We start from the raw sequence: 20,895 nt of genomic DNA, 5'->3' as shown, positions 1-20,895 counted from the left end.
GTCATTTAAATCGATTGATATTTGAAGGACGAGTTTTCTGGCCAAATTTTTAAATATGTGTTTTTCCAGAGTACGGCAGAATATGAATTAGTAGCAGGATTTATCTGGCACACATAATAGACCTGAACCCCCCCCCCCCCCCCCCATTTGGGGTGGAGGGAGAGCAAGCGGCAGTAAACAGCGACTGTGACTGTGACTGTGGTGGTGGCCCAGATCTAATTCAAGTCTGCTTCTATTCAGTGGCCATTCAGTCCTGACTGCCAGTCTTCCGGTATTACAACAACACCATCATCATCATCATTATCATTACTAGCCACTTTGGACCTAACGAGTGGATCAGTGGATTGGATTGGATTGGATTAGCAAATCGTTTGGCCGATTGGCCGATTGGATTGTTGTTAACGGATCATTTCATCTTTCCTTCATTTCACGGATCGCCGTGATGTCCATGTGTGTTCATTATTCTGTGTCAACTACTGGCTGGTATATATATATATATATATATATATATAATATATATATATATTATATATATATATATATATATATATATATAGTCTGATTAATACAATATAGTGAGAACTACTCCTTAAAATGGCTGGCTAAAAATAATAACAAAGCGCTGAATACGTCAATTTCATTATATATATATATATATATATATATATATATATATATATATATATATATATATATATATATATATTATTATATAAATTATAAAAACAAAAACCATGAAATAATAGTGCTCAACTTTAGGATAAAAGGAGCTATTTATAAACAGGCGGAGGAGGCTCCTTATAGATATATAATGAAATTGACGTCATTCAGCTCTTTGTTATTGTTTTTAGCCAGCCATTTTAATGAGTAGTTCTCACTATATTGTATTAATTAATCAGACTAATTCAGAAAAGTGAGTGGAGCAGGCACTTGTGTTGATAATACCAAGAAATGAAATAAGTTGGAAAGTGCCAGAAGATAACAGAATAAAAACTTTGCGGCGGGGATGGGGACACGAACCCGCGACCTTACTGGTACGACAACTCCGCCTGGCCGGGGAGATCGTGACTCTAGCGTATGAGCTATCCATGTTCGGGTTCGAGCCCCCATCGCCGCCGCGAAGTTTTTACTCTCTGTTGTCTCCTGGCTCTTTCCTACTCACTTCATTTTTCGTGTTAGTAATCAGACTATAAACGTTTAAGGTTACACATAGTTTTGTGTTGGTACGTTATATCATACCGGCGGATGGCATGAGTATTTTAACTAATTACATAGCATCAATTGTAATTTTTTAAAAATTGTAACTGATAGTTATTCGTTTTAATCAACGTGTACTTATTTACAGGTCCAATAACCCAAATTGTTGAGGGCTCATAATTGTTGTGACGGAAATACTCTCAAACCAAGGCAAAATTAAATATTGTCCATTACAACAGTGTCAAATGTGGCCCATAATAGCGTTCCGCTATGAGACCTGTAAATATGTACACGTAGGGTTGGCTACTAGATATTGTAGTTAACCGCTTATTTCGCGATATTTTAGATCATTTTAAAGAAAGGTTCCTTTGTCAAAAAGTCAAACTGAGAGGAATAAATGGGAAGGAAAATGGGATATAATAAATAAATAAACTTATAAATACGTACATACACAAATAAATAAATAAATGAATGAATAAATAAACAGATTTTTAAAAAAGATAAATAAATAAACAAATAAATAAAATGATAAATAAATAATCAATTAAATAAAATAATAAAATAATAAATAGATAAAAGTCATGCTCACCAAATGACATTAAAAATAGAGAAGAATATGGAGTTGTATCGTTCTTTATCATGCATGAAATGATAGTATCTAGCCTACATCTAATCGTGTTGTGTTTATGTTATAATGATAATCAGACTACTGTCAACAATTATTACACCATCATCACATCCTCGTCTATTTTTTTATTCCTCTTATCTCTTCGTCTTCTTCTCTTCCTCCTCCTCCTCCTCCTCCTCCTCCTCCTTCTTCTTCTTCTTCTTCTTCTTCTTCTTCTTCTTCTTCTTCTTCTTCTTCTTCTTCTTCTTCTTCTTCTTCTTCTTCCACCACAAACCATGATGGAATCGAACACTGTACCCCACCGTTATCTCAGCCATCTGCTAGACCACACCACCTACGCCCCTTCCCATTCAGCGAGGACAGGAAATTCATCTAAACACAAACACAACCGACAAAACTCTATTTCAACATTTTGGCATTTTTGCTAGAAAACGGACATCCCGACGTGCACTTATTTGCAGGTCTGATAACCCAATTCCTTATGGGCCCATTGTTGTTATGGAAATCTTAAAAAAATGACGCAAAAATATTGTCCATTACAACAATGTTAAATTAGGCCCATAAGTGGGTTCGGATGTCAGACCTGCATATATGTATACGTCGGTTCACCTAAACATCCATCGGGTTTTCTCCCATAACGGAGATAAAGATAAAGGGAGTAAATCTCCATTGTATTGACTCACCTAGGCACCTCTGATCATTGGTTTTCCCCCAAAACATAACAATGGCATCTTATGGTCAAATCTAATTTTTGACCTTTTAAACTTGAGCCTTTATGAAGAGCAATATCCACTAAGGGGGGGGGGGGGCCCGATAGCTCAGTTGGTAGAGCACCCGTTTCACACGCAAAGGGACGGAGATCGATCCCGGGGCGCAGTCGTGATTTTTTTTCCTGACCCCCTGTCCACCCAGCAGTGATTGGGTAGCTGGGTGTCTGACAGATCTGGCGGAAAGTATTTTGCAATAGATTAGCGTACGGGACTCGAACCCAGGACTTTCCGATCCGAAGGTGAGTGTCACACAACTAGGCCACATAGCCGAATATAGTTTAATCGTTCTTGTCGTACTCTGGGAAAACTCATATTTAAAAATTTGGCCAGAAAACTCGTCCTTCAAATATCGATCGATTAAAATGACTCTCATCTTGGCAAAAACCTCTCAATCCTGGGACTTCGTCGAAGCCTTCATTACAGTCCCAGGTTTGAGAGTTGTTTGTTATGAGTCTCATTTAAATCGATCGATATTTGAAGGTAAATAACAAACTTGAATATATAACAGAACAAATAACAAAACACGGAGAGTTTCGGGTTCAAAGCCCTTCTTCAGCCAACAACAAAAACAATAAAAACATAAATACATTACAAAAAAAAAAAAAACAAACAAAAAAACAAGCAAAACAAAACAAAACAAAAACAGATTGACGAAGGGGCGAGTCTTCTCTGTAGAAGAAAAATCTTGGAATCTTGAAGGGTTTTGAACCCCAAGTGTTCCGTGTTTGGTATGTCGTTCTTATATTCATTTTTATTCATTACTTGGTTACGGTCCATCCACAGCTTCTAAAAGCTTCGTACCACTTTTGATATTTGAAGGACGAGTTTTCTGGCCTAAATTTTAAACTATGAGTTGGTTTGTTGTTCTTCTAGAGTACGGCAATAACTGATTGGTCAAATCACTGGTCAGGGAGTGACCGGATCGACACGCCGGACGGTTTCAGCTTGGGTGGGAATCGAGGGGATTAAACCTGAAACCGATCAAATGGAGCGAGATTAAGTCTCTCTGATCCAAAGTGGTCCTGGTTTTATTCTATTGTTCTTTGTCTTAATGCCCAATTTAGATATACATACATACATACATACACACACACACACACACACACACACATATATATATATATATTATTTAAAATATTTACCACAATGTTTGGGGCAGTCTACATCGATGTTTCAGGCTTAATTTGCCATCTTCAGGACTGAGTTGTTTTGTTGACTGTTGTTGTTTCTTGAAGTGGTTCCGGTTTGAAGTTAATTAAGAGGAATTTGCGCCGATGGGGACACTTTCCGTAGATCTCATTTTTCATGTTGAGTGTGGCTTCATGAGGTTGTTTGATTATGGTATATTTTTCTTCCAGGCATAAGCTACATTGTTTTGATGTTGGTGTGTATCCTGTTGCTTTAGATAAAATTTTCCATGAAATGTTGTGGTCTATTTTGTTGTCTTTTAATTTCCAAATATGTTCGCTGAGTTTTGTGGATGTTTTTTTGTTAGTGTTTCTAAATGTTGAGGTGTGGAGGTTGTATCTTGTTTTGAAATTATTTTCTGTTAGTCCTACATATTTTTCTTGCTTGTTTGTTTTAGTTTCTGTGACTGTGGCTTGGTAAATTAAACTTGATTCTAAGCATTGTTTGTTTAGCGGGCAATGTTCTTTATTTCTGCAGTTGCATTTTCTAGTGGGTGGGTTTTGCTCTTGTCGGTGGTTTATTAATATTTTTTTGTTGTGGCTTGAAATTATTTGTTCTATGTTGCGCATACACGAGTAACTTATTTTTATGGTATTCCTGTTGATAATTTTATGTAGCTTGTGGTTTTTTGGAAAGTGTGTATCAATTAGTTTCAGGAACTGCTGTCCTATGTTTGTGCTGACGTTTATGTCGAAAGGTGGGTTGAACCAAGTTATGTGTCGTTTTCTTGTTTTATGTTCTTCACTTGTGTGTTGGGGTTTACATGAGAGGGAGGCGTCTGTGTATACAAATGGTGTGTTGTATCCACTTTTTGTGAGTGCTTCTTTGTAGGGGGTGGCTGCGACGTTGAATATCTCTCTGTTTTCCGAAAGTTTGCTCACCCTCAGTGCAATGTTTTTTGGTATGTTTTCAATGACGGGACGGGGGTGGTTGCTGTTTTTATTAATGTAGCTAATGGTGTTGTTTGGTTTTCTGAACGGTTGGAATGAATTGGATTTTATGTCGAATGTGATGTCGAGGAAGTCAACTGTTTTTTTGTTTGCTTCTATCGTGATTTTTAAATTGTTGTTTTGGAATATTTTACAGATTTGTTTTTTGATGTTTTCGTTCGCTCTTGGTCGTCTGTTGGTTATAGCGAGTCCGTCATCTCTATAGAGGCCGATGTATGTGTGTGTATGTTGTAGTTGTGACAGGATGTAGAGTCCGACCAGTTCGCATGTTTCAGCACCGTCGAACGAACCCATTGTTACGTCGAAATCATTGTGTCGCTTTGTCCACGGTGTGTTGTCGTAGTATAGTGTGCTGTGCTTGGTGTGTTTGATGATGTGTTTTTCCTCTTCTGTGATGTTGGTGTATTTTGCTGCGAATTCCAATGCTTTGTTTAGTAAGTCTGGAGTGATGGAGGGGTAAAAATCGCAAATGTCGAAAGAGATGAAGGTGCAGTTTTCTTTGTTTTGGATATTTTTGAACCATTCAATGACTTCATCGGTGTTTTTCCACTGGTTGAATTTAGTTGCTTCTTTGACGTTTTTATTTATTTTTTCTAATATCTTTTTGCTGATTTTTCCAATTTCAGATTTGTATGGATTTATTAGTCTACATTTAGGATTATTTTTGAAGTCAGGCTTGTGATCTTTTAATGTGATGAACGCTTCTCTTCTTGGTGCTATATCGATTCGATCGCTAAGGTCAAGTCTGTTCGCTATATTCTTATCTTCTTTTGTGATCTCTTCGGTTCTATGTGTTCTGTCTTTCTTATAGTCTTTGTTGATTTGTTTGTGTGTCATTTTATCATATTCCTCAGGTGTCATTTTATAATAGTTGTTGGATTTGTCGGCTGGTATCAGAAGTTGTTTTTCTTTGTTTATTTTCTTCACATCGTTAGTCAGTTGGTTTTGGAAGTTGTTATTTTTGTTTTTGAACTGCACACTTTGAATGAGATCTAAAAGTCCGTCTTCTAATTTTTTTAATTCAGGTATTGGGGGGGGGGGGGTGAATTTGTAGAGTTGAAGCCGTACGTTTTTTTGTGGGTGGTTTCTAAATGTGGGTTCAGAAAAAAGAATGTTCTCCATCGTAGATTCTTGACAAATGTTTCTGTTCTTGCTATTAGTGATTTAATGTAAGATTTTCTGTCTAAACAAAGCATTGGAATTCGCAGCAAAATACACCAACATCACAGAAGAGGAAAAACACATCATCAAACACACCAAGCACAGCACACTATACTACGACAACACACCGTGGACAAAGCGACACAATGATTTCGACGTAACAATGGGTTCGTTCGACGGTGCTGAAACATGCGAACTGGTCGGACTCTACATCCTGTCACAACTACAACATACACACACATACATCGGCCTCTATAGAGATGACGGACTCGCTATAACCAACATACGACCAAGAGCGAACGAAAACATCAAAAAACAAATCTGTAAAATATTCCAAAACAACAATTTAAAAATCACGATAGAAGCAAACAAAAAAAAAACAGTTGACTTCCTCGACATCACATTCGACATAAAATCCAATTCATTCCAACCGTTCAGAAAACCAAACAACACCATTAGCTACATTAATAAAAACAGCAACCACCCCCGTCCCGTCATTGAAAACATACCAAAAAACATTGCACTGAGGGTGAGCAAACTTTCGGAAAACAGAGAGATATTCAACGTCGCAGCCACCCCCTACAAAGAAGCACTCACAAAAAGTGGATACAACACACCATTTGTATACACAGACGCCTCCCTCTCATGTAAACCCCAACACACAAGTGAAGAACATAAAACAAGAAAACGACACATAACTTGGTTCAACCCACCTTTCGACATAAACGTCAGCACAAACATAGGACAGCAGTTCCTGAAACTAATTGATACACACTTTCCAAAAAACCACAAGCTACATAAAATTATCAACAGGAATACCATAAAAATAAGTTACTCGTGTATGCGCAACATAGAACAAATAATTTCAAGCCACAACAAAAAAATATTAATAAACCACCGACAAGAGCAAAACCCACCCACTAGAAAATGCAACTGCAGAAATAAAGAACATTGCCCGCTAAACAAACAATGCTTAGAATCAAGTTTAATTTACCAAGCCACAGTCACAGAAACTAAAACAAACAAGCAAGAAAAATATGTAGGACTAACAGAAAATAATTTCAAAACAAGATACAACCTCCACACCTCAACATTTAGAAACACTAACAAAAAAACATCCACAAAACTCAGCGAACATATTTGGAAATTAAAAGACAACAAAATAGACCACAACATTTCATGGAAAATTTTATCTAAAGCAACAGGATACACACCAACATCAAAACAATGTAGCTTATGCCTGGAAGAAAAATATACCATAATCAAACAACCTCATGAAGCCACACTCAACATGAAAAATGAGATCTACGGAAAGTGTCCCCATCGGCGCAAATTCCTCTTAATTAACTTCAAAACCGCCCCGTGTGGTGTCCGGGGTCCCTCAACTGAGAGGGTCAAGAATAGCCCAACGCCAAGCCTGCGTGTCGTAAAAGGCGACTAATGGTGTGTGATTCTCCCATCTTCGAGTCACCTGGTCCTCCAGGTTGGGGTTGGCAAAGGGTTAACACCCCTTTCCGTTAAACTCAAATCGTTACAGAAACGCAGACAGACAAACCAAATCCTTTTTTAAGCTTGGGCGACCGAAGAGTTTCTGGAATTACAGAATTTATGAAGGACAACAGACAAAGCCGAAAGGACTCTGCTGACCCGATGACGTCTTCGCCAAACAAGCAGCTTCGAATTGCGTCGTGGAACGTTCGCACCATGTATGAAGCAGGAAAAAGCTCTCAAGTTGTGACTGAGATGAGAAGATACAGGCTGCATATACTTGGAGTAAGCGAAACCCACTGGATACAATCCGGACAGAAACACCTCAAGTCTGGGGAGAAGATTTTATATTCAGGGAGAGGGGACAGGATTCATACACAGGGAGTAGGAATAATTCTAAGCAAGTTTGCCCAGAAGTCACTGAGAGGATGGGAACAACACGGAGAAAGGATCATCATGGCGTCCTTTACAACACGGAGTAAGAAGATCAGCATGAACATTGTACAGATCTATGCCCCAACAAACGATGCAACAGATGAGGACAAAGATACATTTTATAGTCTGCTACAACAAGTCATTGACAAGTTGCCAAGGAAAGACGTCAACATATTGATGGGAGATGCTAATGCAAAAGTGGGACAGGATAACGTAGGTTATGAAGGTATCATGGGACGTCATGGCATGGGAGAAATGAACGATAATGGTGAGAGATTTGCAAATTTCTGTGCATTCAACAGTTTGGTGATTGGAGGATCAGTGTTCCCCCATAAGAGGATCCAAAAAGCAACTTGGGTCTCACCAGATGGTGTGACAGAGAACCAGATTGATCATTTTTGTATCTCTCGTAGATTCAGATGTTCATTGGAAGATGTGACGGTACGGAGAGGGGCAGATGTTGGATCAGACCACCACCTGCTATTGGCAAAGCTTAAGCTCCGACTCAGAAAACACGGGGCCAGATCACATACAAGAAAAAAATTCGAGGTGAATGGACTTGATGGGGAAAAGAATGAGGAATTCAAACTACAATTGAGTAATAGATTCCAACCTCTTACTGAGCTCGAGGAGGACATAGATGTAGAGTCACATTGGGCAAAGATCAAGGAAGTCTACATAACAACTTGCCACGAGGTATTGGGGGTAAAGAAATCGGAACATAAAGAATGGATAAGTCCAACCACCTTGGACCTTATTGAAAAGAGGAGAACAAGGAAGGAACAAGTGAATGTAAGCCGAACAAGGGCTTCAAGACTGGATGCACAAGAGCAGTATCGAGCCATAGCTAAGGAAGTCAAAAGATCTGTGAAGAAAGACAAGGAAGCATTCATGAACAGACTTGCAGAGAAAGCAGAAGCAGCAGCGACTGGAGGACACATGAGGATCCTTTATCAAACTACCAAGACACTTGCTGGAAAATATGGGAAACCAGAGATACCAGTCAAAGACAAAGATGGGAAAACTATTTTTGGAAAAGAGGCTCAATCTGAACGATGGAGGGAACATTTCAACTGCCTTCTGAACAGACCACCACCAGACAACCAGCCAGAAATTTTGCCTGCAAGGATTGAGCTACCAATTAGCTGTGATCCACCATCGCTAGCAGAGATTGTGGGTGCCATTAATAAGATGAAAAGGGGGAAAGCTGCTGGACCAGACCAGATTCCACCGGAGGCTCTAAAAGTTGATGCGGAAAGAAATGCTGAGGCCCTGCACCCACTATTTGAGAGAATCTGGAATGACGGGATATTCCCAAAGGATTGGAAGGAAGGACATCTTATCAAGCTTCCAAAGAAAGGGGACCTCAGTAATTGTAATAATTATCGAGGCATCACTCTTCTTTCTATCCCAGGAAAGGTTTTCAACCGAATTATTTTAGAGAGAATTAAGAATGCAACAGATGCTAAACTGCGGGACGAACAGGCAGGTTTTCGGAAAAACCGTTCAACCACCGACCAGATTGCCTCTCTGCGAGTCATAGTGGAACAGTCTATAGAATGGAACTCTCCTCTTATTGTCAACTTCCTGGATTACGAGAAGGCTTTCGACAGTATTGACAGAGAAACATTGTGGAAAATTCTGGCACATTATGGACTCCCTGAAAAGATAGTAAACCTCATTAAGGAAATGTATGAAGGATCAAGTTGCAGGGTTGTACATGAAGATCAGCTTACTGACAGCTTTGAAATTAAGACTGGTGTCAAGCAGGGATGCTTGCTCTCTCCATTCCTGTTCATTCTTGCCATTGATTGGCTAATGAAGGAAACCTCCAAAGGGAGAAGAAATGGGATACAGTGGACCCCCTGGACACAGTTGGATGATCTGGATTTTGCAGATGATCTGGCTCTTTTGTCCCACACCCAGGACCAGATGCAAGCAAAAACCACAATTATAAACAGCCTCTCGGAATCAATTGGTCTAAGAATTCACCCTGCAAAGTCAAAGGTCTTGAGGATAGGTACGCGTCAAAGGGAGCAGATCAAAGTAAAAGATCAGGAACTCGAAGATATAGACACTTTCTGCTATCTCGGAAGTATAATTGACAAGGATGGAGGCACGGAAGCAGAGGTGAAAGCACGAATAGGAAAGGCACAGGCTGCATTCACATCTTTGAACAGAGTTTGGAGAACTAAAGATATTTCCCTTCGACTAAAGCTAAGACTTTTCAACTCAAACGTGAAGTCTGTCCTACTGTATGGATGTGAAACTTGGAACGCATCACAGGCATGTATAAGGAGGGTACAGATTTTCGTAAACAGGTGCATGCGTAAGCTACTCAGAATAAAATGGATGGATAGAATAAAAAATGAAGAAGTATGGAAAAGAACACAGCAGAAACCAGTGGGAGAGGAAATAGGAAGAAGACGATGGAGGTGGATTGGACACACGCTTAGAAAGAATGACTCAACTATAACAAAGAAAGTATTGGACTGGAACCCTCAGGGTAGAAGATCAAGGGGAAGGCCACGAGGAACATGGAGAAGAATTAAAGAAGCTGATATACAGAGAAGTGGTAAGACCTGGAATGAGATAAAAAAGTTGGCTCAGGATAGAGAAGGATGGAAACTGTTTGTCTGTGGCCTATACCCTGACCCAGGGTGAAAAAGGCAATGATGATGATGATGAACTTCAAACCGGAACCACTTCAAGAAACAACAACAGTCAACAAAACAACTCAGTCCTGAAGATGGCAAATTAAGCCTGAAACATCGATGTAGACTGCCCCAAACATTGTGGTAAATATTTTAAATAATAATTCGCTCCATTACTACATGTCGAGCACTTTTCGTACCATATTTGTATCAAACACGATTCAATTCCATATATATAATATATATATATATATATATATATATATATATATATATATATATATATATATATATTATACGGTATGTATACACACATACACACACATACACACACAAACACATACACACACATACACACACATACACATACATATATATATATATATTATATACGGTATGTATACACACACATACACACACACATAAACATACATATATATATATATATATATATATTATATACGGTATGTATACACACACACATACACACACATACACACACACACATACACACATGAAGAGTGGTTTTCCAAAACTCCCTATCTCCGTTTTGTCCCATTGTGAGATATTGAAGATAATTTCCCCCTAAAACGTCTCATTCCGTCTGTTATTTTATCATATTTATACCTCAAATTCACAATTTCCCCCTAAAACGTCTCATTCCGTCTATTATTTTATCATATTTATACCTCAAATTCACACAAGTCATCGGAAATGTTGGTGCCAAATGATGCTTAAAATAACATTTACGTTTCAATTCATCTCATGGAGGAAAAATCTCAAAAAATATAAAAATCGACTTGACGAGTTTAGGAAAAGCAGCCTTTATATAATATAATAGTGCGGCTATGTGGTCTAGTGGTATGACACTCGCTTTTGGATCGGAAGGTCCTGGGTTCGAGCCTCGCGCTCGGCGCATAGTTGAGTCCTTGGAAAAGGCTCTTTACTCACATTCTCTCACCGTACTCAGGTGTAAAATGAGTACCTGGCCGTTAACAGCGTTGTCTTTGTTCGAAAAATTGTAATATCGCCTAACAGGCGTCATGTCTCGTCCTACATGTTATATGTTGCTGTTGACCAGGGACCCCTTGTAAAGCGCGTTGAGCATATTTAGTGGATATTGCGCTATATAGAGCTCGGGTTTGTTTTGTTTTTTGGGTATTTTTTAAAAATATACTTATTGTACAGAGAGCGAGAACAAGCCCAAGGACGATAACTGATTGGAGAAATGATAACAATATTAACTGGCAGTATCGTAATCGTAATCATTATTAATAATATAGTCGTATTCTCGTCTGCTTGTGTTTGTCTGTGCAGTAATAGTTGGCTGTGGTTGGTTGTTGGTGCTTTGTGGTGTGAGGGGGGAGGGGAGCGTGCTGGGTGGAACGACCCAATAACAAATAACATCTACACACACACATACTCGTTAATTCGGGCAACCATGCACTGTGATTTTGTCATGTTGTGATCAGATTTTAACGCCAAATAAGAGAGGTACGTACGTGAAGTTAACATTACAGAATTTAACTTTACACGGGAATTCAGTTTTGATGCTGTGCGTTTATTTCAAATACTCACAGCATCCACCAGTCGGATATAATGTACCAACACACAAAACTATGTGTAACCTTGAACGTTTATATTCTGATGATATGGGTCAGTGAGAACTAATCCCAAAATGGCTGTCTAAAAAAAAAAAACAATAACAAAGAGCTGAGTGACGTCAATTTCGTTCCTTCTATTGAAGTGTACACATTCTAGTTTTCACCCGTGTTTAAATAGTGCCATATATAATATAAGTGTTGTTGTTGGCTAGGGATCCCTTGTAAACCGCTTTGGGCTCGTTTAGTAGATATTGCGCTACATAAATGCTCCAGGTTTTTTTTTTCTGCCCGCCAGATGAATGGTAACAACACAAAAATCGATGTGTAACCTTTGAAGTTATTGGGGAGATAGATCGAAGTCATCGTTAACTTAGCCTGACACTAGAATTCGCTCCGACTTATAGTTTGACGTCATTTTCTAGGTTTTTGCACCGTTTAGTGAGTTGTCGTTAGTAGAGCTCAAGGAAACGAGTGATTCCATTGGTTGAACTATTGAATACAACTCACGATTTGTTTTCTTTAGTGGCCAAAGACGTGTCTTTTGACGTCACGTGTTGGTCAGTGTCAGGCTGTAAGTTAACGAAGGCTACGGTAAGAGGGGCTGAAGCAATCACTTATCACTCGACTGGCGGTCTAAAAACCAATTACAAAGAGCCGAGTGACGTCAACTGCATCATTTATTTTACGAGCTTACGAAGGCTCTGCTCCTTCCCTATCACCCCCCCCCCCCTCCCCAATTCCCGTGGTTTTCACACCAACCATACCATAGGGAATGAGATTAGCGGAAGAGTAGCGTCCCTTGATTGGACGTCACTCATAGTCTGTGACGTCACCGGCGGAAAAGTTATTAGAGAGAGAACGTCATGTTGGTTGTGCGCATGCGTCTCTCGTCCTCGCTTGGCGAAGAAGTTCACAACATTGCCATCCGGAAGTATAACGGACCAACACACAAAACTCTGTGTAACCTTGAACGTTTATAGTCTGGTAAATACAGTTTAGTGAGAATTATAAACGCGGATGGCAAAAACTAATAACAAAGACCTGAGTGACGTCAACTTCATACTACTATCTATATAATATTATTGTCTATTTAGCACTTTAGAATATCCTATTCATTCTCCTCCATAAACCATACAAACTCAACCCAAGTCTGATATTTCTGGCTATAAACTCCATTTTCAGCATCTTAATCCTCCCGACATAATACCGTTTTGAGGGGAGAGGTCACGTGTGTTAAATTTTAAGATTCCCTGAAATCTCCACCAAGCTATCACATGTTTCAACTCCATCCATTCACGGGACGGCATGGCTCAGCGGTACGGCCTTTGCTTCGTACCCGAAAGGTCCCGGGTTCGACTACCCATCGTGATTTGTGGTTTTGAGCAAGTTACCTAGCCTTAGCTCACTTTGCGGCGCTGCGCTGCGGCTGACGCCTGGGTTATTCCAGTCTTCCCTTGGAATAGATCCTAAAAAAAAGGTCCCCTTAGGGATGAATAAAGGGAATTTATTTTATTCATTTCATTTATTCATTTGTTTCTTTGTTCTTCTCAGACATATCACAACGAGGCGACCCTCGTCTTGATTCAAATCCAAGATGGCTGCTCATCTCCTTCTACGCCAGGCCAATGTCACGCTACAGGAAGAGCTGCGGAAAGCCAACAATTCGTACAGCGAGGAGAAGGCCGTCCTGCGGTCCCAGCTGTCCGGCTTGAGGCTCGACCTGTCCGAGCTTCACCACGACAACCGGACAATCACCACCGATGACAGCACCTCAAGGATGGACCCCTCGGCCAGTCCGGAACACGAACTGAAGCGTCTGGCCGAATTCGACTGCGATAGCGGACGTTCGCTCCAACTTCCGGCGATCAAAAACCTGAACATGTCCCCGACCAAGAAGGACATCTACAGCCATCACAAGAAAGACAGGAGAAATCAGCCGGAAACGGCCAGGAGTAACAAAACGTTGAGGTTTGATGGAGGCGATCAGGACAACGCCAGTCAGTCTATGAAGACGTTTGATTGCGAGTATAACAACAACAAAAACACGGACAAACAGGAGAGTCAGAAATTTCTAGAACTACAGAAAAACCAAGAATTTCTCAGAAATATCGGACGCGCCAATTTAAAAGAAAAGCGGCAAAGCCTGATTCGCCTACCGACCATCAGCTCGGCGAAGAAACGAAATTCCCTGTGGGACTCCGGAAACAACGTGAGTCGCCCGAAAGGCCAGAGCACGTCTTTCGAACAAAACCTGAACCTCTACGTGGAGGATTCCATGATCTTGAGCAAACGGGCGTACAAAATACCCAGCATCAAGGACAGCCAGCGTAGCGAGGTACAACTCTCTGGGCGGGGCAGGAGGCCGGCTTACGGGAAACGAAAGGTTCAATTCACACGGCCAAGACCAGACGACGAAACGCCGAGAGAGAAAGATTTCCCCACAAATCCCTTGGATGTTTCCACGACTGAAGTCAGTAGTCTCAACACAACCATGGCGGACATCAGCCTTGAAGACAACACACTCGGAAATATCACATTCGACGAGGAAGCTTTTAACAAGCACCTGTCGTCTAAACACAACCAATCCTCCTCTTCCATTAAATCTTACAACAACAACAACAACAACAACAACAACAACAACAACAACAACAACAACAACAGTAAACGACACAACCAGTCCACAGCTTCCCTCCTTCAAACCATCGACGAAAGCAATTTGGATGCAACATCTTCTTCAACTCAAAATGCCACCAAGTCTTGCCCGAACAACAACAACAACAACAACAAAGACATAAACAATACAAACAACAACAAAGCAAAAACTCCAAACGACGAACAGCTAACCCTTCTTCCGCCCATCAAAATCAAGACCCTTGCCAAGAAGAACCTCATCCTCCACGACATGAACAACCTGAGAACGTCTCAGACGACATTTCCAAAACTGACGCTCAGCCCGGAGAACAGGAGCGTCAAGGACAGCGACCGATCCGTGGGCACCAAACTCTCCCGAATGTCCCAGGAGACAGAGAGCTGGAAGAGCACTTACCAGCAGTTCACGGACCCAGAAAAACGGAACAAGACGCTGACGGAGATCATGTTTGCCGTGAGGTCCAGGATGAGGGACAACGAAGAGACGCTTCGATTCGGGGAGACTCCCAGACGGAAGGACAAGACGTTGAGCGACTTGTTCCTGGGCAACACCAGGACTATCACCACGCCTAAATGGAGTGACACCACACAGAGTCCTCGGAAAGGAAAGGTACGGATTTGGACATTGGTCAATACATCAATAAATAGATAAATAGATAAGTAAATAAAATAAATTGATATATAAATAAATAGATATGTAATTAATAAATAAATGGATAAATGAATACATTTTTAAAATGAATTATTAAATGAACACTTAAAGAACAAATAATGAATGAATAAATAAACAAATGAATGAATAAAGAGATGGGTAGATAAATTTATGAATAAATAATTTTAAAATAACAACTACAAAAAAAAAACCCAAAATGAATTACATATTATGTAAATAAATATAACGTATAACGACGAATAAATAAATAAATAAATAAATAAATAAATAAATAAATAAATAAATAAATAAATAAATACAGCGCTCGAAATAAATAAATAATAACATGTGACATGTGAGTGACCTGTCCTCATAAAAAATCTGTGTGTTGGAACAGTATCTATCAGTGAGTTCCCTTACGAAAACCCGGTCCCTGCAAACGTTGGCAACCGATCAAGCATGAACGCCCCTAAATCACACATACACAGGGATCATTTCACACATATTAGCCACAATCCTGTAACATGTTAAATATGGCAGTTGGTTTATAACACATGGAATTCTCGGCCAATCGGCACTTGGAATTCTTTAGTAAAACCAAAACCTAGAGGCCCCTAAATGAGTCGATAAAAGGGAGAGAAAGATAAAGGGAGTAAATGTGACTCATAAGTAAGGGAACAACACAAAACAAACGACGTTTCGGCCTTTGGCCTGTTTCAAGTAAACAGGAATGGATAAAGAGATTGATAGATAAATGAATGAATAAATAATTTTAAAATAATTATTCGTGATTACACGAAAAAGGTCAAAGGCCGAAACGTCGTTTGTTTTGTGTTGTTCCCTTATATATGAGTCACATTTACTCCCTTTATCTTTCTCTCTATTTGAATTCTTTTCTCTTTTCATTTTTTTTTTTTGGAAAGTGTGAAATAGTTGGAAACCTTAGGAAGAGCTGTCTATTTGGAATTGGAAAAAATGGTAGTTTTCAGGGGGTAGTAACACCACGGTAGGCATGATCACTACCCTTAAAATGACCAATTTGTTTTTTAAAAACATTAAATTTATGCTTTAAATTTTGAATACGTGTTTTTCCAGAGTTCAGTGATTGGTCAATCTAACCGCGGCCTTCGTTAACTTACAGAAGGCGTCAATTGACGTCACTAAGCTCTTTGTTATTGTTTTTAGACAGCCATATTGGTGATTAGTTCTCTCATTAAATTATATCAATCAGACTATAAACGCTCAGGGTTACACACCGTTTTGTGTGTTACCACGTTATATCCCGTGGGCGGAAGTTGTGAATATTTTAATTAAACGCATAGCGTCAATGTGTTCATTATCATTACGGCTCTACCTTTTTTGTTTATCATTCCTTGTATGAGATAAGCAGGCATTAAAAATCCATAAATGTACGATGATGAGTCATCAGTCGTGGTTTATGATCAACACTAAAAGTGATGACGTAATTATACAACGAGAGAGAGAGAGAGAGAGAGAGAAAAGAGAGAGAGAGAGAGAAAGAGAGTACGAAAGAAAGAAAGAAAGATATAGAGAATAGATATATATATATATATATATATAGAGAGAGAGTATAAATAAGAAGAGAGAGAGAGATAGAGAGAGAAAGAGAGAGAGAGAAAGAGAGAGAGAGAAAGAGAAAGAGAGAAGAGAGAGAGAGAAGAAAATGAAAGAGATATATATAATATATATATAGATAGATAGAAGAAAAGAGAGAGAGAAGAGATAAATATATATATATATATATAATATATATAGATAGATAGACAGATAGAGAGAGAGAAGAGATATATATATATATATATATATATATAGATAGATAGACAGATAGAGAGGAGAAGTAGATAATATATAATAATATATATATAATATATAATATATAATATATAATATATATATATATATATATATATATAATATATATAATAAGATAGATAGATAGATAGATAGATAGATGATAGATAGAAGATAGAGAGAGATAGAGAGAGAGAGAGAAAGAGAAAGAGAGAGAGAGAAAGAGAAAGAAAGAGAGAGAGAGAGAGAGAGAGAGAGAGAGAGAGAGAGAGAGAGAGAGAGAGAGAGAGAGAGAGAAAGAGAGGGGTGGTAAGTAAAACACCGCCGAGTGACCCAGGCACATGAGGTCAAGTAGAAATAGATACAGACGGTTGTTTGTTGACACTTTCCAATTCAAAACCTCCCTCTATAAACCTGCAATAATCCTGTAGACAGAACGAATTTGACGTCACTCAGCTCTTTGTTATTGTTTTAAGCCAGTCGTTTTTATGAGTAGTTCTCACTAAATTTTCTATAAACGTAGAAGGTTAAACGTTTTGTGTGTGATTCGTTATATCCGGCTGCCGGATGTTCTGAAAATTTTAACTAAACGCATAGCATCGGTAGGATCACGAGGGAGCGAAGTGGCTGAGTGGTTAAGGCATTTGCATTGTGATCCGGAAGGTTACGGGTTCGATCCCCGCTTCAGGCATTTTAGTTTTTATTTCCTTGTACAAGATTATTAACTCCAAATTCGCTCACTGTGACAACATGGGTGATTCCTGTTGACATCAGACATCCTGTTTGATGAATTATCTATATTCCTTCATGGACTGCCTAGGCGATGAGATCTCACTGTGACAACATGGGTGATTCCTGTTGACATCAGACATCCTGTTTGATGAATTATCTATATTCCTTCATGGACTGCCTAGGCGATGAGATCTGACTGTGACAACATGGGTGATTCCTGTTGACATCAGACATCCTGTTTGATGAATTATCTATATTCCTTCATGGAATGCCTAGGCGACGGGATCTCACTGTGACAACATTGGTGATTCCTGTTGACATCAGACATCTTGTTTGATGAATTATCTATATTCCTTCATGGAATGCCTAGGCGACGGCATCTCACTGTGACAACATGGGTGATTCCTGTTGACATCAGACATCTTGTTTGATGAATTATCTATATTCCTTCATGGAATGCCTAGGCGACGGAATCTCACTGTGACAACATGGGTGGTTCCTGTTGACATCAGACATCTTGTTTGATGGATTATCTATATTCCTTCATGGAATGCCTAGGCGACGGAATCTCACTGTGACAACATGGGTGGTTCCTGTTGACATCAGACATCTTGTTTGATGGATTATCTATATTCCTTCATGGAATGCCCAGTAGTCCTTCAGAGCCGATAGGTCCGTGGACCCGGAGTTTACACCGGTTTCCATAGCGTTAACGGACAATAGCAATTACGTGCTACCCTAGTAGCTAGTCTATCGCAAAGTACTTTCCGGCAGATCTAATAGACCCAGCTACCCAATCACTGCGAAGTGAACCGGGGGGGGGGTGGGTTCAGAAAGAAAAAAAAATCTCGACTGCACCCGGGATAGATCTCGGGTCCTTTTGCGTGTGAAGCTAGGACTCTACCAACTGAGCTACCGGGACCCCCCCCCCCCCCCCAATCTATAATTTAAATAGCATCAATATTATTTCTACCCCGTGTGGTGTCCGGGGTCCCTCAACTGAGAGGGTCAAGAATAGCCCAACGCCAAGCCAGCGTGTCGTAAAAGGCGACTAATGGTATGTGATTCCCCCATCTTTGAGTCACCTGGTCCTCCAGGTTGGGGGTTGGCAAAGGGTTAACACCCCTTTCCGTTAAACTCAAACGTTACAGAAACGCAGACGGACAAACCAAATCCTTTTTTTAGCTTGTTAGCACAGGATAGAGAAGGATGGAAACTGTTTGTCTGTGGCCTATACCCTGACTCAGGGTGAAAAAGGCAATGATGAATATTATTTCTAATTGCAGGTCAGCAAGAGAGGACGCCCCACCATCCCCCCCACCAAGGCCGAGAAGTCGAACCGTCGTACGGACAGTACCGCCCACCTGCAGGGCTACCTCAGAAAGATGTGTCGCCAGAAACGAGTGGTGGACCAGCACCAGACTGGCTATGACGTGTCCCCGCGCGGGCCCAAGGCCCACGAGTACCACACCAGCCCACGGCACCAACGGCCCGCGGCCATCTCATTCCACAAACAGCCCAGGATGATTGCACAAGAGGCCTAATGTTTGTGTTAGGTGTTTATGTTTAATAATTGTTATTATGTAGATATTGTATGATATGATGATAGATGTTAATGAGAGTGGTTGATCATGTGAGTTGAATTATGATGTATGATGATGATGAGATGATGATGATGATGATGATGAATGATGTGATGATGATGATGATGATGATGATGAGATGTGATGATGTGTGATATGTGATGTGGAATATGAGATGATGATGATGATATGATGATGATGATGATGATGATGATGATGATGATGATGATGAATTAGATGTGATGATGATGATGATGATGAATGATGATGATGGTGATGCTAATGATGATGATGATGATGATGATGATGATGATGATGATGATGATGATGATGATGATGATGATGATGATAATGAAAATGATGAAGATGAAAACGATACACCTCACACATGAATTCACAAGAATGTAAAATAGATTGTATTTGAATACACAAAAGACATTTCCATCCGAATTGTTTCAATATTTCTTCTACCCACCCCTATCGCTATGATTCCAAAACCCCACTTCATGTGTGTGTGTGTGTGTGAGAGAGAGAGAGAGAGAGAGAGAGAGAGAGAGAGAGAGACAGAGAGAGAGTTTGTGTGTGTGTGTGTGTGTGTGTGTGTGTGTGTGTAACCGACTGATCCGCTTGTAGAAGGAACGATCAAAAGTTTCCGCTTGAATTGTTGTGTTAAATCGGGGACTCTATCAAATCACATCCAGGCAATCTGTGGCACAATGAACCATTTTGGGTGGCCAGGAATGGATGGGATAAACCCATCAATGGTGGATTTTATGTTGGATCCCTGACTCATAATTCAGACACAATGAACCGTTTTGGGTGTCCAGGAATAGATAGGATTCAATCCTCAATGGTGGATTTCATGTTGGATCCCTGACTCACAATCCAGACACAATGAACCATTTTGGGTGGCCAGGAATGGATGGGATAAACTCATCAATGGTGGATTTCATGTTGGATCCCTGACTCACAATCCAGACACAATGAACCGTTTTGGGTGTCCAGGAATGGATAGGATAAACCCATCAATGACTCACAATTCAGACACAATGAACCGTTTTGGGTGTCCAGGAATGGATGGGATAAACCCATCAATGGTGGATTTTATGTTGGATCCCTGACTCACAATTCATACACCATGCAACATTTTGGGTGTTTCATCTTAACGCCTCAATGGCGGCTTTCATATGAACTACCCTGACACCCAATTCAGACACTTTTAAGCCTTTTGGGTGATCATGGTTCAATCTTTACGCCTCAATGGCGGCTTTCATATGAACTCCCCGACACCCAATTCAGACACTATGAAGCCTTTTGGGTGATCAGGGTTTGATTTTAACGCCTCAATGGCGGCTTTCATATGAAATACCCTGACACCCAATTCAGACACTA

At 39.9% G+C, this 20,895-nt stretch overlaps 2 protein-coding genes across 6 annotated transcripts in view; one reads left to right on the top strand and one right to left on the bottom strand.

The window, feature by feature from the left end:
- The window catches only part of LOC144979058 (kinesin-like protein KIF21A), a 146,178-nt gene that overhangs the window by 27,563 nt on the left and 97,720 nt on the right, over window positions 1-20,895 (bottom strand). The window lies entirely within an intron of this gene.
- Window positions 146-19,947, top strand: LOC144978850 (uncharacterized). Of its 5 annotated transcripts, XM_078925416.1 has the most exons (4): window positions 150-450; window positions 13,627-15,334; window positions 19,207-19,512; window positions 19,643-19,947. In XM_078925416.1, exons 2-3 carry the CDS (start codon window positions 13,670-13,672, stop codon window positions 19,462-19,464), a joined length of 1,923 nt encoding a protein of 640 aa, XP_078781542.1. In that variant the 5' UTR covers window positions 150-450; window positions 13,627-13,669; the 3' UTR covers window positions 19,465-19,512; window positions 19,643-19,947. The 5 variants fall into 5 exon arrangements, with proteins under 5 accessions (XP_078781541.1, XP_078781542.1, XP_078781544.1 ...); XM_078925415.1 differs by having other exon boundaries at window positions 146-450; window positions 19,207-19,947; XM_078925418.1 differs by having other exon boundaries at window positions 158-483; window positions 19,207-19,947.

The sequence above is a fragment of the Berghia stephanieae genome, chromosome 8, assembly GCF_034508935.2.
Source record: "Berghia stephanieae isolate SIO BIC M18660-M18661 chromosome 8, UCSD_Bste_1.3, whole genome shotgun sequence".
Classification (NCBI taxonomy): domain Eukaryota; kingdom Metazoa; phylum Mollusca; class Gastropoda; order Nudibranchia; family Aeolidiidae; genus Berghia; species Berghia stephanieae.
The sequence above is the reverse complement of the archived record's forward strand: the minus strand, read 5'-3'. Positions and strand labels throughout refer to the sequence as shown.

Coding starts and splice junctions, on each gene's coding strand:
- LOC144978850 (XM_078925415.1), top strand. CDS start 13,670: ATGGCTGCTCATCTCCTTCTACGCCAGGCCAATGTCACGCTACAGGAA. Junction 15,335..19,206: donor AGAGTCCTCGGAAAGGAAAG/GTACGGATTTGG, acceptor TTCTAATTGCAG/GTCAGCAAGAGAGGACGCCC.